The sequence below is a fragment of the Chironomus tepperi genome, unplaced genomic scaffold (assembly GCF_022539635.2).
Source record: "Chironomus tepperi strain 1889 unplaced genomic scaffold, CSIRO-AGI_Ctep_v1 contig_335, whole genome shotgun sequence".
NCBI lineage: Eukaryota > Metazoa > Arthropoda > Insecta > Diptera > Chironomidae > Chironomus > Chironomus tepperi.
In genome coordinates, this window is record NW_027226457.1 from 3,034,629 (window position 1) to 3,058,630 (window position 24,002).

Sequence of the window (24,002 nt, forward strand, 5' to 3'; positions counted from 1 at the left end):
ACTTTCCCGAATCTTATTAACCACATTAAGTCTTTCTTCTTCTTTTCTCACTTCTCGGCTCTTTTTGCCTTCAATTTATTTTCAAGAAGTTGAAATTTACTGTTATTGAAGTTTTTTAAGAAACTTTTTTTTCTTCTATTTTTACGCTAATGAAATGCTTCAATATTCACTGCACATTTGCATCCGACCACTCAATTCATTCATTCATTTCAATTCATTCATTACTACATTTCTATACAATTTTGTCTTCGTAAATCCACAAGATTTATTGTAGACGGAAGTAAGCACAAATATATTAAAATAATAATAATAATACACATTCACATCTTTATTTATTTAAATAAAATTATGAGGAATTGAGAGATTGTCATAATCATTGGTAGCGGATTAGACTGAAGATGAAACGACAATTGATGGCGGCGACAGTAAAGGTGAAACTGGCAGTGCTTTTTATTTATTTTAATTCTGTTGCAGATTTTGCTCTCAATGAGGATCTTATAAGTTGCATTGACCATTTATTGATTTGATTTAGTTGTGAACAACATGTGAAAAAATATTGGAATTAAAATGTGTCAAAAGACAAACAGCACGAAAATGGTGATTAAGTACGAAAATACCACAAAAATTTATTTATGGGAAATTTATTAAGTCGCGGATTTTAATATCTTATTAAAAATTGTTATTATGAAAGTTTCGTTTGAAGTGCTCAAGGAGATGTTTTTGTTAAAAATAGTATGGATTAATATTATGATGAATCAGCAGTGCCGGTGAATTGTTTATTTATAAATTTCGAGGAATCTTTTTCAATTACGTTAGTTTTTTTGTGGCTTAACATTGTGTCGAATATAAAATCACATTCCGTAGTATTTGGATGTTATTAGAGTATAAATTGGAAATTTTAAGAATTAAGGAGTTAGTCAAGTAGCTGAGAATTAAATGAATCGATTTCGTTGCAACAAGTTCTACTGATTTTTTCATTGACTACACCTACATATGGAATAAGTTGAGTTGCTACTGTTTCCTATCTTATTTAGCTTTTTTGTCATTGACTGGGGTAGTTAGGGAGTCAAGGAAACTGATTTGGGGTCTATGGGGCAGATAAGGGATCTAAGGAGTGGATTCGAGATTCAGGAAGCAGATAGGGAGTCCTAAGATAAGATTCGGAGTACGAGGGGCAGATTTAGGGTCCGTGGGGTAGATGCGGGATTGGTAAAGCAGATACGGAGGGTAGATTTGGTGTCCAAGGGGTAGATTCTCGGTTTAAAGAGCAGACCTGGATTCTAGAGTACAAATTCAGGGTCCTTGGGGCAGATGCGGGGTTCAGAAAGCAGATACGGAATCCAAAGAGCTGATTCGGGGTACGCAGGACAGTCTTGAATTATGAATGAGTTAATTTTCGATGAGATTCGAACCATGATCGATAATCAGCGCCAAACTTAATGTTTAGTGCCTTTAGCCAGTCGGCTACTGAGAGGTTTTTCAATTCTTCTATTAAAATGACCTCTGCGGCTTTACTTTCTAAAAATTCGACTAAATACAGACAAATGTTTGTACCATGGCATACCTTTGTGGTAATTCAGGATAGAAACTGCCCACGGCATGCGGTTCATGGTATTTCCAAAATATTTCGACTAGTGTGTCGCGATAATAAGGTTGTCCAACACTGAGTTAAGAGATTCAGTAGATTTTTGTATCTAAAATCCAAAACCACATCAAAATCTCCATAACATTGGATCCAAGGATGTCCCCTAAGGTGTTGAAAACCCATTTAACAGAAACAATTACGAAAAATATCAAATTTATTGATCTAACTCCAATCATCAATTAAATTTTCCCATTAATTCCTTATTCGCGTGTATAATCATCACATTTTCTCAACGAGGTACAACGAAACTTGCCTCTGGAGAATTGAAATAAATTTTGTAAAAGATCACCACCTCATTTCACACTGCTCATTTTCAATACAAAAGAATTAATTTAATTTAGCATGTGAGATGAACACAAAAATAAAAAAAGAACTAAATTGTTGCCAATGGATGGTGCCAATCGTTGTCGTAGTCTAACAGCGAGCGAGCGAAAACAGTCTCACAACTAGACATGTGGGATGATGATGATGATGATGTTGATGCCAAAGAAGTATACGAAATATTTTTTTATATATTTTCATATTTTTTTCACATTTAAATGCAATTTTTTAATTTTTTTCACTTTTTTTCTACTATTAACGTACCATCCATAGTAATAATAATAAGTAAGATGGCATGACTAAGAGAGAAAGAAGTATAAATGAGAATGAACTCATCATCACATCATTTTGTGAAAGAAGAAGTTAAGAATAAATGGCTTGTTACAATTGGCATTTGCATGAGTAAATCCAAGGGATGGAGACTTCAAATGTCGCCATAGGGCAGTGCTGGGCAATCTGTGTTCCGCGACACAGAAGTGTGCCACCAAAAATGTATCGAAATGTCGTGAACTACATGTCATGTGCGGTTTCGGTCTAAGCTTACCGCCATGAAAAATGAAAGGTTGCGCACCACTGGACTAAGCTAAGAAATGTTCAATTTGCATTGAGTCCTTCAGAGAACAAACTGTCCAAATTTCAGCAAATAAGCTTCAAAACCTGACGATTTATGACGAAAAAATGAATTCTAACCTCAAAATTCAAAATGTAAACAATGCATTTGGACAAGCCACGAATAGTATTGGGATGGTTTCCTTAATGATTTGGCATTTATATGTTCCCTAACAATCAATTCCATGCTAATCTAGTCTTTAGTACGCTTAGTAAGTACAATATCAATGCTATAGCCAACAAACCTTCCTATAAGTTATCACCCCTCCATTTCTAGAGCACTCAAAGTTGTAAAATGTGGAAATAATTATAAAATTCATCTTCTCATCATCATCAGTTAGGATTATGTCGTATATTGTACATATGTATAAATTCTACATTAATGAGCATAAATAATATTGAAGGTGGAAGACAAAAATGACAGAAAAATGAAGTGCGCAGGCTTGAGGCATAAGAGAACATATTCATGCATGCACAATTGACAAATCAGAATAGCGACAATTGGAAATAAAAGTGAAGAAAGAAGAGAGATTTCAATGAATGGATATGTAGACAAAAACGAACATTTAACATAAAGTGATGTCCAGCTGTTGTGCTTTATAGAGAGAGTAAATTTTATTATTTATAGGCTGCCACGAGTCATTCATTAATTATAGTATTTAAGTCATAAATGAAATAAATGAAAAATATCACATAAAGTTGTAAAAATGTCAACAAATATCACAATTAACTCGCACCATGCCATATTGCTATTGTTATTTCATATCATGTACCTTTCATATACACTTTAACCCACTATACAGTGTAATCAAATCATAATAGCATGCGATCCATGTTGAATGTAAGAAGAAGAAAAATAAAGGCAGAGAATAAATGAATGAAATGAAATGAATGAATGTTTTCTAATTGCACTTTTTCAACATAGTGAATGACTTCTTTTGGGGAGTGTTCGTCAATGATGTAGAACTAAGTATTGACGAGATCGGATCGAGATATTACGAAATTGCATTGATATGGAGAAGCTGTCAAAATCTAGACAATCTAGAGCAGTGGTGAGCAAACTGTATGACAACCTGAAAGGCAAACTAGTGCGCAAACTGGTGCGCGATCTGGTGCGCGACCTGGTGCGAAACCTGATGAGCAACCTAATGAGCTACCTGGTGCGAAACCTGATGAGCAACCTAATGAGCAACCTGGTACGCAACCTGATGCGCAACCTAGTGCGTAATCTAATGCGCAACCTGGTAAGCAACCTGGTGATGAGCATCCTGGTAGGTAACCTATTGAGCAAACCTCTCATGACACATGAAAGTTTGCCCACTACTCTAACCTTACTGGAAGATCCATAAAGCTATTCAGCCTACCATACCCAAGAAACATAAAAATTTAGGACATCATTTCAGAACGACTCCCTCTTTTAATGTTTCAAATAAAAAAGGGCTTTACTGTTTATCTCTTTTGTGTGTCTTTTTTTTTTTGTGAAAAGTGTCATGCACATGTGTGCCTACACTTTAGACAGACATTAGATAGACACCTAGATACATTCAGATAATTGTTGATGTAAATTTATTTTCTTTAATGAAAAAAATACTCACATTTAATAGATTTTTAAATGTTAATGAAAGAAATAATTAGTTCATGGAATTATGTTGTGTTTTGTAAAGAATTTGCGTGGTGTCTAGTGCTGGTTGAATGTAGATTTGCATGTTAGCTTGTGGAGTAATTGAAAAACTTATGTAAATTTTACTCATATCAGTGATTTGTTGTGCATGAAATGACTTTTTGTTAAGAAATTAATTAACAAGAACTTCCTGATTACAGTTGAACATGATTTATGGGTAGTTCTGGTGAAGTTTTGTGGACTTATTGGATTTTAAACTGTTAAAGTTATGTTAAAGTGATTTTTAACATAATTTTAATATTTCACATCACGGCCTGCTATTATGAAATTTATTTTCGTATTTTCACACCCTTTTAGTGGTTTTTAACGTATTTTCATTACTCAAATATCATGGCCTGCTGTTATGAAGATTTTATTCGTACTTGCATACCCCTTTTTTAGCAAAATTTATAAAGTCTTCAAGCAATTGCCATCAAGTCAATCAATAAATGCTTATCAATAACATCAATCCATACATTTTACACAAATTGTTGCATGCCCGCTGACCATATCAAGATCCATTAACAAATTGAATTCATTTACTCATCATTTTAAGAATAAAGACATCCAGTTGTGAGTAAAATCTCAAATTTCAATTTCCAATTCATATATTATTCTCTCCATCAAGTCAAATTATAAACATCTTTATAAGAAATCATATACATGCGATAAATAATGCATCAGAGGAAGAGAGTCGCAAGCACATTGTGTTCACATGAAAATGTTCCACTTAAAAAGTATTATATTTACTAAGATTGAATGTCAGAAAACACGTTTGGATAGACGCAAAAGAATGATTTTTTTTTTCCTGTAAATAAAATATAATTATGACGTCATGATTACACGTGGGATGCCTCAGATTTTGCTCTTTACTTTTTTAACTTTATATGTGTGAAAAGACAGAAACAAAAAAAAATGTATTAAATGAATCAAAACTTTATGTGGGCATCACATCTCTTACTTTATTATTTATTTCGTTTATTTTTAACAGCAAAAAAAATTGGTTTAAGTTTCAGGCACGTGGATGATGGAAACGCATTTTGTTAATTATAATAAGGGAGTTTCAAGGAAACAAAGGAACTTTAAAGGCACTTGGAGGTTACTATCCAAAGTGATAAGGTGTTTATTTGACTAATAGTTCTAAGCAGAGCCTGAGTTTAGTTGACTTAGTGATACAAAACTCGAGTCTACTTCGAGCATTGCTTGTCAGAACGATAAATCATATAATGTAGACATAAGTCGTCCTTCGAACTAAACATACTTACTTACTTACGTTGTTAGTCGTACAAGTCAATTGTGAGCCATGGTCTCCCTCAGATGCCACCTGAAACTGACCCTATCTCTGGACCACTTCCAAACAGTCAGTCGAAGTCCAGACCTGTATAACATTCAGAATGTTAGGACATTATCCACCATGAGAAGAAAGTGTGAAAAGGTTAAAGCTAATGAACATCATTGAAAGGATACTTTCATTATTACATATTGCTCTAATATAAATTACTCGAATAGCACAAGTCGGATAATCGATTCCTGCGCGACTTTAGCATGGTGTCGGATTCAAACCGAAACTGACATCATCAAGTCAGAGTCACATCGTCCTGGATTCGGATTTTTGATCAACTAACCGATTTGTGAGCTATTCGAGGTGTTACCTTAGCAAATTATAGCGACATGTCCTTTTTTAATGCGCAAGTAATCTCTGTTGAGAATCGAACCCACGTCCCTACAATTAAATGGTTTAAAAAGCTAACCTACCAACCATATAGTGTTATCAATTAGATTATGTAGATTATCCCACATAAAGATAGATTCCGCAAATATCCAACATGATCTGTTGTGATTTCAAACTTACAGAATTTTGCTCAACATAAGAAGGATGAAAACAGAGATGAGAATCTGAATAAGACATGGTCAACCCAAAGTGAAAAACATTGGATATCTCATTATTTCCCAGTATCTTACATCCAAAAAGTAAAAATTTCTCGTCTACCAAAAACAAAAAATAAGTTGAAATAAAAAGTATCAAAAAAACCAACACTCACACACGAAACTTAGAGTCTCGAAGAGATAATTCTTAGCGACAGAAGAAAAATCTCATCCCATATCCAAAGAAATTTCATTAATGAATAAGATGAACAGATTTCATTGAACTTTAATAAAAATTCTTTCGATTAATTGAAGTAAAATTTAATATTAAAATGGGAATAACAATCGGAATAAACAGGCACGAGTGAAAGAGAACATTGAAAGTCATTTTTATAGTTGGGCGGAGGTTGGGTTCTTGACTTCTTGAAGCCACTTAACGATAGTCATCTGGTGCCAGCGAGCCATTTGAAACGAGATGACCTTGTCTTTCACTCTCCATGGCATCTCATTTACCTGCGCATGGTCGTGGATATACAGAATATTTTTATTGTATGTGACAAGATGTGTTGAATAGTGAAGAATATTCTATATGGCGAGATGTCAAGATGACTTTGAGCCCACCTAATTTTTTATAGAATTATTATTTAATCATTTTATTCTTACATCGCGATCATTCCTATGTGCTGTGTCTCAATAAAAATTTATATATTCTCGTATTTTCCTCAGTTTTTATATTGAAATTTATTCAAATTATTTATTATTGAGAGGTGTTACAGTTTGTGTGTTAGCAGAACAACAAGTAGGTAGTTGCTCGGTCTCTTAAGTGGATAGGCAGAGTTAGAAAGACACACTTGAGATATAAATTATTGCGAACTCAAATGGCACCGAATCGATATTTTTTTGCACATTTCTGAATTTCTATTTCGTATCCATAATAAAAAAAAGCCCACGAATTTTACTTTCAATTTTCACGAGTTTCTTAAGCATGTCGATGTCGTCGTCGGGTATGTATACGTAATAAAATAATAATATTTTGAGAGATATATTGAAAGTAAAATTAATGAAAATAAGAACGCCATATAGGTGGTGATGGAAACTTGAATGTTGTTTTATTGGAATTTTAAGAATGCTTGTCGTTTGCATGCATGAGGAGGACTGGGAGATCTCATGCATCATTTTTTAAACAGCAGGAGCTCTGAACACCTGATTCATGTTTGGTATTCAAATTTAAGATAAGTAGCTGCTTCTTTATGCTGTTTTTTGATGTTTTATGTTTAATTTATGTTCAGGAGGAATTTGAAACGATATCCGAACAGCATAGCATGCTCGCTAAAGCACTGATAAGTTGATGTATTAACGGTACGACACCAAGTTGCCCTGATGTCACCTGTTATCACCATGAGCTGTTCGGAATAGATTCTTACGAATTAGTCTTCGTCACCTAAGTTACAGACTTAGATTCACTTTTAAGGAAGATTAATAGTGTTCGAAATCTTACTACTTCTAAGGTTCTAGAGAAGAAATTACACTTCTCCACAACAAAGCCCGACTGGGACTCGAACCCATGTCCTACGATTTTGTACCCTGTACTTCTACCAATGAGCTACCAAAGGGTTATTAGAAAGCGTGGCATAAAGCACACTTAAACCTTCTTTATCTCTATTCAGTCCTCATTCCACAGCTCTTATTGTTGCATTGGATCTTTGAGAATCGAGGCGTATCATCAAATAACAAATACATTAATCCAAGTAGTGGATATGAGTTCTAATCCTACTCCTAATTCCAATAACATGGAACAATACTTCAAAATACAACCCAGATCTCAATTCTCTACTTACTGTGTCCCAGTTCTCATTCAGTCATAATTTAAGCAATAATAACAACAGCGTCAGTGTGACTCTGATCTCACTTCCTGCATTAATAATTCACATCAAGTAGCTTTAACTCCTCCACTTACTGCAGCTTATTAAAAGTATCAAAAACTTCCTTTTAAGCTACAAAATTTTCAAAAAAAAATTCATTTATGCATTAAATAGCGCCAAATCCAATTCCATCATCAAATCTATCTGCTGTTGACCATTTAATAAAAGTTTACGACAATCGTAAATTCAGAACTCCTACAAAATATTAAGACTGTCCATCAACATGAATCTTTGCAATTTATGAGAATATGAAGTCCCACAATAAAGTTCTCACAGTCAGTCTCGATATGTTTATTTATTGCTGAACCACATTAAACACTTCTTTTTCGTATGAAATGCTCACACTTCACATAACAGAAATTTTTCATTGCAAATTCAAGTAATGCATAATGAAATGATACAGAATACATGACCACAAAGTGTTTTTTAATAGACTTTTCCGCCTACTCGATTGCATTTACGTAGAGACACTTGAAAATTAAAATTTTTTCTTAACTCTCCTCTTGAGTTTGTTCAGAATCGCGGATAGGGTTGATTGTGAGTGATGTCCAATAATTTATGGATGGGGGCGAAAGTGGCCAAAGTCTTGCTTTGTCACATTGACAGAAATCTATGTCAGTGGTGAGCAACCTGAGTGTCAAGGCTTGATCGAAATCACTTACGGAATATCATTCATGACACACTAGATGACGAGGGACACAGTTGGTCCACCACTGATCTATGCTATAATGATTGAGAGAGACCGGCATCTGGGAGGAATCGAACTTGAGTTTCAACAGATAAGATTGTCACATTTTCGATCAGTTCTCTAACAAAACGACTAGGTACCCTTCCCTCTCACATTGAAAGATTAACATTGATATGACTCAATACCTCAGATTCCACCCGTTTCCGTAAACACAACAGATAACTTACTTACTTACTTCACTGGCCGTACAGATCAACTGTGATCCATGGCCTCCCTCAGATGTCGCCTATAACTGGTTCTATCGCCGGCTTCCACCTGCCAATTGCCAATACCAAATGCAATGCTGTCTCTATCGACAGCTACCTTCCAGGAGTTCTTCGGTCTACCACGAGTTCTCTCACAACAGATAAGCTTGACTCAAATATTCACAGCTGGACATCAATTACGACCGGCCCCTTCCAATGAAAAAATCATTATTATGTTCAATTACCGTAATTTTGTGGTGTTCAATTGATTTTTATATCCAATGCGCTCTCTCATTTAGCGCCGATTGAAATTAAATTGCGAATTGAAAAGGAAGGGATTAAAGAGGTACACAATGTGACACAAACACACAGACATAATAATATATGACCGTACCCCTTCATAATGATGAATTTCCGATTAAATAATAATTTTTGTGAGTGCATGTGCGAACCTGTATACAGGTTCATGCATTCATTGAGTGAATGGATCAAGCCACAACAACAAATTAATATTTCACTATAATTTGCTTGATCTGCCGCCCACATACAGCTTTTTATTCACATATTGCAACTCATTTTATGAATGAATATTATTAATTCAATTTTGAGATAGATAGACCTAAAGGTAAGCATGTAGCAAGACTTTGTGTTACGTTTGTAGAGGCCAGCTTCATTCATAAATTTGTTATTTGATTAACTCATTCAGCTAGTTTACTTTTATGAATGAAACAGGTTTGGCTACTACTCGATTAGTTAATTTATGCCATGCATTAGTTCCACACGCACCGTGCGTAAATTAAAAAGTATTTTTAATTACATAAAATTATCAATGAACGTATGGGAAGAAGTGAAAATCAGTATGTTGATAAGCCAGGAAGTACATGATAATTTTTTACGGATCATTAATTCTTACCAAGAAAAATACATGACATAAGATGTTTTTTTTTTGTGGTGACACAAGGCTAACATGACGTAAGAATATATATGGGCTGGGAATCGGGAATTTCGATCTATGTGACATTGTGATCATTTTTAGCTGATGAATGTGCTTGTTATTTATTTCTCACGTAGATTATTTAAATTTGTTCTAGAAAACAAGCTTAGATGACTTTACAACATTTTCTCTTTCTTTTCTGATGTCATTTTTTTGAGATATAATCAGGTACAGAGTCGATAAACTCTTCTCATGCTGCTTTACAGTAACATGAAGTAAGGATTCCTGAAGTCTCAGTCTCGGACCAATTCTCTAGACCGAGATCGAGACTGAAACTACTTGGGAAGTTGACGAATTCCAGAGACTGAGACCTATCCCAGGAAGTCTACGGCGGGTAGTTTACCCCGGGAAGTCTACCCCGGGAGGTCTACCCTAGGAAGTCTACCCTCGGAGGTCTACCCCGGGAAGTCTACCCCAGGAATTCTACCCTGGGAACTCTACTCCGAGTAGTCTACCCCAGGAAGTCTACTCCGAGGAGTCTACCCCAGGAAGTCTACCCCAGGAAGTCTACCCCAGGTAGTCTCGGTTTCTATCTTGGCATCGGTTACCCTTAACAAAAAGCCTTTGAAGCCTTACCAATTTTTGATTAAATACTTTTAAGCAATTTCAGACTAAAGATCATTTGTTATGCTTTAATTTGCCAACCACCTTTAGCTACGCTCTTAATCCAGTCAGTATTACAAAATATAGTTACAACTTCATCTCATAATTCGATTCCATTTAAGGATCTAAATCCCATTTACTTTTTTTATAACATTTCACATAAAGTTCAATTTCAAATTTAAAGATTTCTAATAGCAAGTTTATAAGTTAGGCACACATTACAACGATGAATGATTATAGAGTCAGACTATATGTGGTGTTCAATTTAAACATAATAATTATCATGGATAAATATATGGGTACTTAAGACGTTAATAGTAAACATTAAATAGTCTATTAACAGAATGGAATAACATTATTTTGATACTCAGCATGGATGTATATTTGGATGAAAAATCAGCATAAATGAATTTTAATTAATTTCCCTGTTAAGACATTGAGGAAATTCCAATCCCACAATTTTAAATATTTTAGCAAAGACAATTGTGCAATAAATAATTGATTGATTGATTCAGGCGGTTTTCTTCTTTTGTCTATATGCAATTCCTCCCAAATACGTTTGAGATAGTTAATATAAATGAGTAAAATTCCAAATGACAATGAAAAATAAAGTTTTTCTTTATTTATTAGTGCTTGAAGTGGTTATTAGCTTAGTTTAGTTGAGTTTGAAGGAATTGTTGATCATTTTTGGTGGCTGATTCCTGCTGATTCAATTTAATATTGATTTTTGCTGTTTAAAATGGTGCTGGATCTTTGATCTTTGATTTGAATCATGCCTAAACACAAAAATGATCCAAATTCTCAAATCTGAACTTGATTAACAGCTTAATAGCTAGTCTAATAATTAAATTAAAGTAATCTTATCCAAAAATCTAAAAAGAAAACAAAAGGGGTGTTCAACTACTCATAAAAATATTCAAATTCAAATCAACCGTTAAATATTCTCATTAAAAATCGTCTTCATCTCACCGTTAACCATAAATGCGTTACAGACGACAGCCTGGAGTGCTTTTTAAAGCATCATTTTTCTAAACAACCTTCTTAATCAACCCGCACTCAATTACGTTGTGTGCATTTAATTAACATTTTTTTTTCTCAAGTCATTTCAATTCATTAAATTTCATTCATAAAAAATGCCTTGCAGGAGTTTTGGAATAGGCGCAATATAACAGGTAATTACTAATTGCGTCTCGCTATCATTTTTTTACTACACATGCGAACGGAATAAAAATAAGTAAGCTGGATATGCAAAATAATGCAGATAAAATTATGTGACATAAAGTACCTGGCAGCGTTCAATTCAGTTTCATCATTAAACGAATTACAAGGTATATCTAAATTGCATTTGACTATGTTTAAGCATGTGTATGTATATGTGTGGATTACATGTTAATTAATTAGTTCATATACAAGTTTTAATTTGAACTAAAATATCAGTAGCTGTAGCTGTAATATCTCATTTCTGGGATGTGTCATGTTTAATAGACATTTACAGTAATGAATATAAATTAATAAATTTATATGATATGAAGATCCTCGATGTAACAACTATAAAAAACTGAGAAGCACATCACACAATTATTAAATCACAAAGTTAATGTCTTCAGGTGATGTTTTACTCCACAATGATTACGATTAATGGGACGATGATGATGATGACGATAATATGATACCAAATGAGTAGATGGAAAAAATGCTAATTAATTGCAATCACACGTTCATCTTGTTATGAAACTTCTGGTAACTAAAATATCATCTTGACGTCTAGCCTTTTAAGTCGTTCGGCATCTTTTCAATCAACATTCAATTTGAGAAACGATTTAAGCACCAATTAGATGAATTGAAATGTAGGTGATAATAGTGACTTGATTCGATATAATTATAAAAAGGATAGGAATGGCATGCTATGTGTGTGGGATAGTAGATAATTTAATACTTGACTCGAGAGAAACAAATCATAATCAGATCAAGATCAATTATTGTCTCACAAAATGTAATTACGTGGTAAATTAAGAATTATTTCAAGGTTATTGTGCTTGACTATGGGCAGAAGCAAGATTTAACATGTTTAACATGCTGTCTGAGCTTTTTTGGGCTATTAAATGAGTGAATAAATGCTGTTTTGACTGATTGACTTGAATATTCCAACTTCCAGTCAAAGAAACATGGAATTTGTGAGTTTATGGACAAAATTGAGTTTCTTACCTGATAGAAGAAGTAGCAATCAAGTTCTAATAATTAAATTAAGGTATTTTCAAAGATTACTAAATGATTTCGAAAATTAAAATAAAATCAACAACAAAAGGGGTTGCAACTAGTTTTCAGAAAATATTTAAAAATATTATAACCGTTGAAATATTCTACTTTACATTTTCAAAACCAAGCAGGATCTCCAAGCTCTTTAACTCAACATTCCACTTTACTTTTAAATTCTGTAAAACTACATAACCACCAGCACCTGATGATAAGTTTTTTGCGAGAAAAATTTCCATAAATAAAAGTCAACGTCAAAGCTTATGTTGACAAAGAAATGTTTAAGCATGTTTGCTACCGGGAGTCCATGTGATTTATTGGTTGCAATATCAACATTTATTTGTGTAAAGGCGAAAATAGCTGGTGTTGTGTTGAACAAAGGAACAGAATATTGCTGGCATATATTTTAATTTATTGCTTGTATTTCCGATACAGGTGCAGCTGGATATGAATTTTTCACATTAATAAACTATAAAATTGAACCAATTTCTCAAAACTGTTAGTGGATTTGTGACAATAAATTTTATAGATTTTTCATATCGATCAGTCGAATCGAGTAGGCTTGGACTATTAAGACGTTGAGTAAGGCGCAATTTCTAAGAAAACTTGCTTTTTCGAAGCTAAATCACTTGATTTCTGAGAGGATATTTTCGAAAATGATCATGTGAATCATCCCTATCTACATATCAATATCAAGTTCTTATTCAACAAAAGATCCAGCTTAATACAATCTTAAAGTCCATTAGCATCTTAATCTACTTAAAGCTTCCGATTGATCTTGAATTAATTCAAAATGTTTATTATCTTCCGTGGTTCAAAAATAAGATCCAGTCACGATTGAATAATAGTAAATGATTGATTAATCATAAACTTACTCAACACCTCCCACTTCCCAATACATCCGATTACCAGAAATTACTCCCAAATTCCATGAAAAATGGTTAATTATGAATGATTATCACTCAAACATTTTAAATCCATTTAAAGAGTTAATTTGTATCTAATCTGCGTGTTAATTAACTTATGGATAATGATGTACCTTACCCACATTTAAAGGAACCATCAGTTAGTCCATCAGACTAATCGATTACCGCGAAAATTGAGTGAATAATCAAAAAAATTCAAATGTTGATAGATTTTTTATCTCAATTTCAAGTTTTTTTAGTATTTTTGAACGACTGCCTACGCTACTACTATATCGCATTAATTTCATTAATGAAAAAAAGCAACAATCTTGAGAGTATGAATGAATGAATGAATGAAATCGATGAATGAAGGTATCTATGACGGCGACGTATGAATGATTATTCAAAAAATATAAAGAAATAAGTGAGTTTTATGAATGAAATAGTCAGCATACAAGTGTTAGTGTTTTAAGAAACAACAACAATGAAGAAAAATATCAAATAATGCTGTTGTTGATGTTGAACATTACGTGATTTATTGGCGTAGGCGTGTGGCTGATGTGAATTTCTTGATGGAATGAATAATGAAACAAATACACAATTTTCAATACTGTTTACTATTTATGCTACGCTTTTTTTTATGAATGAATGAATGAATGATGAAAAAACGTAGAAATTTAAATGAATGAATGAGTGAGTGAATTATATATTTTTGAAATTATGATCTCAACTTTACATTGTGTAAAGGGAGCAAAGGAAGGCATAAGGTTTTTTAAAATGTTGCAAACAATTGTGACTGACACAACAATGGTAAAGTAGGGGAATTTTGATGAAATTTTGTGAATTTAGGCGCAATTTATTAAAGATTGTGATCTAAATTGACTGAAAGTTTCATTTAAGTTACAAAAAGTTTAATTCAAAATTTAACGGTTTTCAAAAATTTGAATTTGATTCGTCAAAAATAGCTGATTTTCCCCTGAACTCGTCTAAAATTTAGACATTTTTGCGTTTTCAAATCAAAAATAACCGTTAAAAATTCAAATAACTTTTGATTGCTAAGAATTCAAATAATTTTGGACCGTTATAACTTTATAGCTCAGAAGTAACCAAACCGATCATTCTTAAGCTCATCTAATCAGAAATATAGATTCAAATTACAATTTACAATTGTTTCTCTTATTCCAGAAATGAGATTTGTAATAACTTGGTGAAATTTGAATCTATATTAAGCCCTACATTCACTCATACTCAATTCATATGAAATTCATATTTACCGCCTTCCTTTTAGGCACAATATTCAAAATCGTTGTCTCATTGTTATGAAAAGAAAATAAAATAAAGAAAAAAAAGTTAATATTAAAATTGTAGCAATAAATCACAAGTTGCTTTTTATGTAAATTAAGAAAAACTTTTCGTTCTCGTAATTTGTGTTAACATGAAAAAGCGTTATAAATCTATGAGGCATGCGACATGAGATATAATATAAAAATGGAAATGAATTTGAGTTGAAATTTATTGGAAAAGTGTGACCCATCAGGTTTGACTAGAATTTTGTACTTCTCTTACTGGTATGGAAATAAAAAGTAATAAGTTATATGGAAATTACAATTGTCATGCCTTTTTGCGTTATTATGGAGTTCTTGTTGTGAATTTTGTTCAGAAATTTGCTTTGGGATGTGATTTCTTGAGTGATTTACTGGATCTTATTTTTCATTCTTAATTAATGCATTTTGCTTTACAAAATAGTTAGCAGATAGTCATGGATGTTGAGATTGTATGTTATGAGATCAATCCTACCTGATATGTTGATTTCAATTGCCAATTGCATTTCAAACTTAAATTGATCAGAAAGCAAGTCCGATCACGATAATTGATTGTTCTAACGGTCGTTTGAGATTTGAATTGTATTAATTAATAACATAGTTGAAACCCCCTTTTCATACAAATATTTAGTCTGTATTTGAACTCCAAAGAATAAACATTGTCAAATTATAACTCCGTAAGGAAGTCGTTTTAATTAAACTACATTTACCATAATTGCAAAATTGATCCTGAATTTGGGCCTCCGGGTCCGAATCTCATTATCTCCTGGTAATTTTCAGAAGTTTAGATTCATCGCAGGATTCATTGAATTCTTATGATTTGTTGAGCACTTCCTCTAGCTGTCTCCATAAAATAAAAACAAAACTCACCTAATAACATCAAAATTATCAATGGTCATAGTAGCATTCAATCACCACAAGATACAGCATGTTGTTTTATGTTAACAATTTTATATCACTTCTTGTGTTTTAGATGCTTTTGTCTCATACTGAGTTTAGCAAGCTGGATAATAATGTTTAACATAATGTCAATTTTCAAATCAAATTAAATCAGCGTAGGCCTGACGACCTCACAAATGAATATATGAAATTTCCTTCAAACATGATCAGTTAAAGTGCTGCTTTCTGATATATTTGTATGGATTTGAGGTTGCATAACTTAAGGGGATCTCAAATACCAACAATATCAATTTCTATTCCTGCATTACCGACACATCCATTTCCCTTGATGTATTACAGGAAATGAATTATGAATGGTGGCATGACAATAGCTGATAAAAGACTTGACTGATAATTTTTAAATAACAGTTCTCGTGCATTAAGTCACGTGAGATACACAAATAGATCTGGAGTGGATATATGTGTCCTTATATGTCAATTTAAAACAGAATGTTTACTTGGATATAATTTGTCAATGAAAAGTTGTAGCTTATTGACTCAAATGTTTTTAAAACCCAGCAAGCTAATATTAATCTGTAAATATGCATCTGTTTTAGTCATTCTGATCATCTGACTCATTATTAGTGTGAAATAAGTTGTAAAACTGTCCACACTTTCAATCATTAAGCTATTCAATGTCAAATTTTAATGCTGATTATATTCTACATGTTGTGTAATACACAATGGTCATAATCGTGCAGGAAATTACACTGGAAATTCAATGTACGTTGAACTTGTTTGTTTTAGGTTAAATTGAATTTTAATTTTGAAATTATCAAATTTGTAGACGTAGTAGCTTGTTCTAGTGATCGAATTTAATATAAACCTCGAACGTGTTCACTAATGGCACCGTGACGGCTGATTTTGACGATGGCGTAAAATGCGGATCCGATTCGGACAAATCAGTCGTTTCTCTCAATGCTTCAAAGCCTTCCCAACTTGCCATCAAATTTCACACCGTACATGCTTATCAACTGCACACAAGTAGCTCAACATTATTAAATACACGACATTAAAAATATTAGTTGTATCAGTTTTTATTTTACTTATTTTTTTGTGGAATTAAGTGTACTTTTGGGAATAAAAAAAAACTGATAAAAAACATGAAATTATTTAAATAACAGTTCTGTGACACAATCAAATGAAAGAATTTCTCAATGGAGGAAATGTATTTTAAATCACAAATTTCATGACATACTTATTTACGTTCTGAATTAGACAAATTTTTTTTAAAAAAAACTTCATTACTTAGTTTTACTTAATTTAATAGTTTAATTGAAAATTCTAATGCTTAAAAATCGATGGAGAACTTTCTACTATGTATGATGGAAAAATAGAAAATTATGAGATTACAATTCTGTCTTCTTCTCTTTGCCTGAACGATCCCATCCCTTCAATTCTGATGTTGCATGCTTGCTAATATATTTAACGAAGTCATCGACCTCGCGTCCACCGTCGTATCTAACTGGAGAGTCGTGTTTGTTCTTTGGCAACCAGAAGAGTGTTGGGAAGCCACGGACGTCGAATGATGGATTAACGTCATTTGCTGTTGCGTCCATCTTGACAATTAAGACATCTTCATCCTTCATCTTTTCACCTAATTCTTCGAAGACTGGAGTCAATCTAATCAGAAGAAAATATAATTTAATAAATTAAGTCTAAAATAATACAATTAATGACTTACTTCTTGCAATGTCCACACCATGGAGCATAGAATTCAATCAAGACATCCTTATCTTTTTGGACAACATCATCAAAGTTCTTGGCAACAGCGACTTTAACGCCACCGTCATTACTTTCTGGAATTGGTTCTGACTTGACATATGGTTCCAAGTTTCCTTCATCGAGATCATTAACGAATGCTTGGAGGTTCTCAACTCTGTAAATTTATGGAAGAAACAAGAATTTTTATTAGTAAAATAACGGTCAAAAAATATTCAAAAATTAACGGTTAGAAAAGATTTGGTTAAGAAATTTGAAAATCAAAAATGCGTTAAAAATGTCACGCAACATCCAAATGACACCCGATAAAAAATAAATCAAGATAAAACTTACGAGAAATCGTCTTTCATGATGAATTTCTGATTACGTGCGTCGCGTGCCAATACTAATGGCTTATCACCAACATAGTCATATCCATATTCGTTCAATTCATGTTGGAATTCATCCTTGGCTGAGATAGCGAAATTAACTTTGCCTTCCCATTCCTTAGCAACCTTAAGAATACGATTACGCCAGTAGTTTGTACCCTTTGGATTCTTAACATAATCAACAGCATAGTAAGCAACAACTAATGGATTCTTGAAGTCACCAATTGTGTCTTTGTTACGAAGACCGACCAAACCATGAAGATTCTTCTTGACAAATTCAGTAAGTTCTCCAGCATCCTTTCCTGAGAATTCGAGTGAAGCTGCTTCGATTTTGTTGGCCAATTGTGGTGCACGATAAAGGTAGATGGAATCTCTGTGAATAGCAAATGTAAATGAATTAATGATATAGATCAATAAATTACGTGTGCATGCAAACTTACGTTTCGCCGACTTTCTTCAAAACTGCTGGATCGCTTGAGTGTCCAAAACGTAACTTCTCGCGTTGCTTGTCAGCATATTTCAAGAAAACTGTCTTCAATTCTGACTCCTTTTCGAAGAAACCGAAAATTGCTGGTTCTTGAACTTTAAGGAATGCATCGAAAGCCTCAACAGTTAAGATATCCTTTGATGATGGTCCAACTTGAGCTCTCATGTATTTAGCAATACCAACTGTATAAAACATGAATGTTAAGTACGATTCAAGATTTTAATGAGTATAAAACATTACCTGCTTCACGTGGACCTTGATATTCCTGAGAAGCTTCACCATCACGGAAGATTTTGAGTGTTGGATATCCAGAAACTGAGAATTTGCTACATGTTTCCTTTCCACCTTCTGTACAATCGACCTTTGCGAAAACAACTGGTGGATCATCAGTGCGCATCAATTCAGCGGCTTTAGCATATTCTGGCTTCAATCTGATTTAATAAAAAAATTATGAATTTAATAAGAATGCATACATGTTAAAATCAGTGTATACTTACTTTTTACAGTGACCTGTGTGGTTGTACAACAAGATAAGAATATCATGGAATGAAAGAAAAGAAGAAGAAATGGTTTAAAGGGTGACTCGATATAAATAAGGCAAAGTTTAATCACTTTTTGTATTACAAGTAATGACTGTAATTAGACAAATGAGTTTCTATTGATGTATACGACATGTTAATAGAAGTGTTGTGGGAATTAAGTGTGAATTTTTTGTTGGATTTTTGATCATTTGGATCTTTTCTTTTCTCGAACATTTCTATCAATTTCATAACGTATGAATGCTTATTACAATTTTAGGCAGTATAAGGTAGTAGTTCTACGATATTTCATAGATGTTTTAACGCTACAAGTTATGGAAATGAGATAAAAAAATGTTTCTGGAAGTTTTTATAACCAAGATCCAGACAATTTTTTAAAATCACTTTAAGGCACAGAAATGACTCTTTTAATATACAGAAGAACACAAAGGAACATCAAATTAGCTGTATATGTAGCCAAAATTGGAGTATTCGAGAAGGAAAACGCAAATTCTTGGAATTTGACGTGGTATCATAAAAAGTGCCAAACTATGAATGAAATTACCCCAAAATTAGGAATTCCACGTCTTAAATCGACGTCATATTTCCCGTAAACATAATAATAGCAAGAATTCCCATAAGAATCATTCACCTTTTTGAAGGTTAGATAAGAATGATAAAAATCAGACATAAAACATCAATTAAAAATCAATAAATCACTTACCGCACCATGGGGCATAGAACATAGCCAACACAGTTGGATATTGTTTAATAGTTGCATCAAAATCAGCATCAGTCAAATCGAGTACATCACTTTCGGCTGCAATGGCCAACTCAGCAATAAATAAAAATGCTAATAATATGTAAAATTTCATCTTTGCAGCTATCCTATATAGTCTATACTTGAAATCTAATTTAAAACTGACAAACAAAAGTAATTGATCTGTCCCTTTAGTACTTATATCACTTATAAAATAAATTAAACAAAAAAATACTTGTTTCGCCGGATCGAAATTACAGAAGATTGTGTTGGTTCGTGCTGATTGGTCCGTCTGTAATTGTGCAATCAAATCGACAGAGGGTGCTCTCGGTGTCTATGAATCGTTTGAATGTGAAAAGTTCCGTTAATATAATTGAATTTTATTTTTGGTCGAATTTAATTGCAATGGTTGCTTTAATTAATGTGAAATTTTGAATGAGTTTACTATGATCTAAATTGTTGCTTTATTTCTATTTCACAGAATCTGTTCCTTCAACATTTATCGAATTTAGTTTCCAACTTGATCAATATTGTCAACTTGCAAGTAATTTGATCAAGTAAATTTCAAATTCATCAAAATCCGTTAAACACTACTTGCACGTGTAAAGACCGAAAATGTTTCACTTGATCGTATTTCCCCTTTGAAAACAAAAGTTATATGAATCTTTAAATAAAAAAAATGTTTAGAAATCTATTAAAGACAATTTTTTATAGTGGAGCTGTTGGTATCACATTTATTGATTATGTAGGATATATAGCACGAGTGGAAGGTCAAAGGTAAGTTATAGAATACAATAAAATAGTTTTAAAATAAGCTCAATTTATTCAATATTAAAATTAAATCCCAAAAATATATCCAGCCTAAGAAGAAGACATACTTTTTAGGATGTAGGAGTATAGACAACATCCAGTGACCTTAAAAATATTAAATTCAGTTTAAATTAATTAACTTATCAATTTTTTAGTATGCAGCCGACCTTAAATCCCTTGCCGGAGGAGATGGATTATGTGTTCTTAAATAAGCTAAGTGCAAAAGATTATACAGTATCAAGAGGAGAAATTGTATGTCTCATATCACCAAAAGATGCACAACAAAGGATTATCAAACGAGTGATTGGTCGTGAAGGAGATACAATTCACACAATAGGCTATAAGGAAAAGTATGTCAAAGTTCCAAAAGGGCATTTCTGGATTGAGGGTGATCATGTCGACAATTCATTAGATAGTAATACGTTTGGACCGGTTCCTTTAGGATTATTAACAAGCAAAGCTACATGCATAGTATGGCCACCATCAAGATGGAGAATGTTAAGTTCCGAGCCTGTAAGACAGCCCATTAAATTTGGCAAAAATGAGTCCCTTAGTAGTTGAACAAATTTTTTTGCTACCTGATTCTTCTTATGGATTGATTATGAGAAGGCTAAAAAGTTTATTTTCTTAAAAAAATGTCGACAGAATGACAAAGTCCATCCAGTAATGTAACAAAATACGTTTCATTCTTCTTCACAAAACTTGTTTATTTACAATTTTTAAAGGTCATTGACTCGCTTAAAATTTTAATCACGTTTATAATTTATTTAATTTGGGTACTTAAGTAAGCTGAGTAAATTACTAACAGTATGTCGGTTATTTAACGGTCATTCATTATTTGAATTGTGTGAAATTTGTTCTAAAAATTCAAATTTAAAATGTTCGTTAGAATTCAAATTCGAAATGTCCGTTAAAATGATTGACGTTTTTAGGATCAAAATTTCGGTTCTTCCTAGGTGGTAGATAGTTTAATTAATAGTTTTAATAAATTGAGAATCGACATGTTAATTGTGTAGACTGAAAAAAAAGTGAAGTAAAATGAAAACAACTCAAGCATTATTGGATATTCTGTCCACGAACAATATTTAATTCATTAAATAAAATTAACAATATTATTAAAATTATGAAAATTCTCCTTAAAAATATAGGTCTAGTGATATATGAGAAATGAATAAAAGAAAATTTATGTTATAAAACTTCTCTAAATCCATATTCCTCAATTGACTTTATTGTATCCTCATATCCGATTCCCTGTCGTATGACTCGATACTCATTTGGTACCGATAGATCAATTACTGTTGAACCTTTTCTATTCTCTTCAGAATTGCTTAAACTTCCGCCATTAAAAACTCCTCCTAAACTATTCCATAGATGATTAAATTCCTCAATATTTAAGGAACTCCTTTCACTGCTCTTATTGGCTGAAGTTAAGGCAATTGGTTGAGAAAACTCTCTACACACATCCCTAATGAAGTTAAAGTCTGGTATTCGAATTCCTATTTTTACTGTGCCTGGATTTAAGTATGGATTAGTCAAGTGCTCACTTTTGTTAAGCACAATCGTTACTGGTCCAGGTAATAATTTTTCTAATAATTCATCACATAAGTGATTTGCATTTCCATAGCGTTTTAATTCTGAAAAGTCACTGACACATATTGCCACTGGCTTTTCCTCGTTCCTTCCTTTTATGTCATATAATTTCTTAATAGCTTCTCGATTATTTGCTGAACAGGCAAGACCGTAAATTGTATCTGTTGGGATTCCAATTACTTTGCCATCTGTTAATAACTTTGATGCTGTCACTACACTTGCTGGAAGTGCAGCATCGTATACATTCTTAATCTTTTTAGTCTTCATTCTTGTTAAATTTAATAAACTTCTTGTAAGTCGCATTTAGTCTCTCCAGTTATGTCCACAAGTTTGATTACAGCACTTATAGAAAGTTGTCATAGGTTCATCAGCACTTCTAATTTGCATTTGCATGAAATATGCTCGATTATGATTACAGGCAGGACAAACAGCATCAGTTGAATCTACGTTCTTCCAGGCTTCAGCACCGCCCATAACATGATCAACTTCCTTTAATTTTGGATATACTCTTTCTGAAATTCTCTTCTTAATCCTCGAAATGTATGGACCTAAACATGAATTAAAGTTTATGATTTATGTAAATTATGAAATTGTAATTTTACTTACACGTAGAGCATGACAAACGTAAGCAAGTTGATGAATATTCAACTAATAGTAAATTAGAGCACATAGGACAGAACAAAAGCATACCTTTGTCTTGTTTTGCTTCAATTAACAAACTGAATTAATTTTTCATACTTTCTGATGTAAATAAACGAAATAGTTTGTGAGGTTAAAAAAAGGGACAAAAAACTACGAAATTTTGTTTACAATTTGAATATTTTCTGTTGATCAAAGCAAACTTTACAAAATGTATTCATTTATTCATGCAATCCAGAAACTTGAGAAGTCATACCTGAATGCATTCAAATTAGGTGCTAGTGATGGAAATATAGGTAAATGTCTTATACAATTTTATTGGAATTTCACAAAAAATTGACATTTTCATTCAAACATCCAGAAACATTCAATGATCCAGCAAAGAAGGACGAGTTTAAGGCTCAGTTCCTTAAGCTATGTGAGATTGAACAGTCTGCTAATGAAGAAATTGCCATGATAAGAAACTTCCAGTGCAATTCAGTTGATAATTTTGATAATGAATTCAAAAAGGAACTTTCGGAACTAAAAAAGAAGGCAATAAATCCAGAAGAACTTGCTAAATACAAGAAATTTGTTGAGGACATCGATAAAATTGTGGTTGTAGATGCCCCTGAAGATCAAGTTGCTTCAAATGTAACGATGATTGATGCTGACATGATGGTTGAAGAGACACAACTTTATATAGATCCAATTAGCAAGCAAAAGATTCAAGATCCAGTCAAAAATACCATTTGTGGACATATTTATGAGAAAAAGACTATTTTAGAGGCTATCAAGATGAACAAACGAATGCGTTGTGCATATATGGGATGTAGTAATAGACAACATGTAGCTGCAGAACATCTCGTTGAAGATTATCAATTGAAAGCCAAATTAGCTAAGTTAATCACCCAAAGACAAAATGAAATGGATGAAGATGATGATGATTAACGGTCAAAAACTTTTAAAATACTTGATTTCCCCTTTTTGAGCTCATTTTTTGCGCTCGAATTTTCTTGTTGAATCTTTTCATTCCATTTAAATAATTATACCAGTTTATGCAAGCCAAATCGATCATGACATTAATTAAGTACTAGAGAATAAAAAACAATGAACAATAAATGATTTTTTAAGGAAATTTTAGACTTTTTAATTGA

General features: G+C 32.7%; 5 protein-coding genes and 1 long non-coding RNA gene across 6 annotated transcripts; 3 read left to right on the forward strand and 3 right to left on the reverse strand.

The window, feature by feature from the left end:
* Nucleotides 1-1,127: 1,127 nt before the first annotated feature.
* LOC139093420 (uncharacterized) lies at nucleotides 1,128-3,301 on the forward strand. The gene is made up of 2 exons (XR_011544686.1): nucleotides 1,128-2,136; nucleotides 2,240-3,301. It is a non-coding gene; the product is annotated as an uncharacterized lncRNA (long non-coding RNA).
* A 13,919-nt stretch (nucleotides 3,302-17,220) lies between these two features.
* Nucleotides 17,221-20,118, reverse strand: ERp60 (disulfide-isomerase A3). Its single transcript, XM_070644157.1, has 7 exons — nucleotides 19,792-20,118; nucleotides 19,047-19,059; nucleotides 18,790-18,980; nucleotides 18,503-18,731; nucleotides 18,028-18,435; nucleotides 17,657-17,851; nucleotides 17,221-17,595 (listed from the first exon to the last, which is right to left on the reverse strand). Exons 1-7 carry the CDS (start codon nucleotides 19,940-19,942, stop codon nucleotides 17,322-17,324), a joined length of 1,461 nt encoding a protein of 486 aa, XP_070500258.1. The 5' UTR covers nucleotides 19,943-20,118; the 3' UTR covers nucleotides 17,221-17,321.
* Nucleotides 20,119-20,465: 347 nt separating this feature from the next.
* LOC139093222 (mitochondrial inner membrane protease subunit 2) lies at nucleotides 20,466-21,798 on the forward strand. Its single transcript, XM_070643871.1, has 2 exons — nucleotides 20,466-20,604; nucleotides 20,793-21,798. Exons 1-2 carry the CDS (start codon nucleotides 20,507-20,509, stop codon nucleotides 21,196-21,198), a joined length of 504 nt encoding a protein of 167 aa, XP_070499972.1. The 5' UTR covers nucleotides 20,466-20,506; the 3' UTR covers nucleotides 21,199-21,798.
* On the reverse strand, nucleotides 21,702-22,533 carry Tcs1 (Threonyl-carbamoyl synthesis 1). The gene has a single exon (XM_070643870.1). It carries the CDS (start codon nucleotides 22,528-22,530, stop codon nucleotides 21,826-21,828), a length of 705 nt encoding a protein of 234 aa, XP_070499971.1. The 5' UTR covers nucleotides 22,531-22,533; the 3' UTR covers nucleotides 21,702-21,825.
* Polr3K (RNA polymerase III subunit K) lies at nucleotides 22,531-22,915 on the reverse strand. Its single transcript, XM_070644012.1, has 2 exons — nucleotides 22,834-22,915; nucleotides 22,531-22,775 (listed from the first exon to the last, which is right to left on the reverse strand). The coding sequence occupies exons 1-2, from the start codon at nucleotides 22,913-22,915 to the stop codon at nucleotides 22,531-22,533; spliced, it is 327 nt and encodes a 108-aa protein (XP_070500113.1).
* Nucleotides 22,916-23,045: 130 nt separating this feature from the next.
* LOC139093449 (E3 SUMO-protein ligase NSE2-like) lies at nucleotides 23,046-23,935 on the forward strand. Its single transcript, XM_070644174.1, has 2 exons — nucleotides 23,046-23,162; nucleotides 23,228-23,935. The coding sequence occupies exons 1-2, from the start codon at nucleotides 23,078-23,080 to the stop codon at nucleotides 23,794-23,796; spliced, it is 654 nt and encodes a 217-aa protein (XP_070500275.1). The 5' UTR covers nucleotides 23,046-23,077; the 3' UTR covers nucleotides 23,797-23,935.
* The last annotated feature ends 67 nt before the right edge of the window (nucleotides 23,936-24,002 follow it).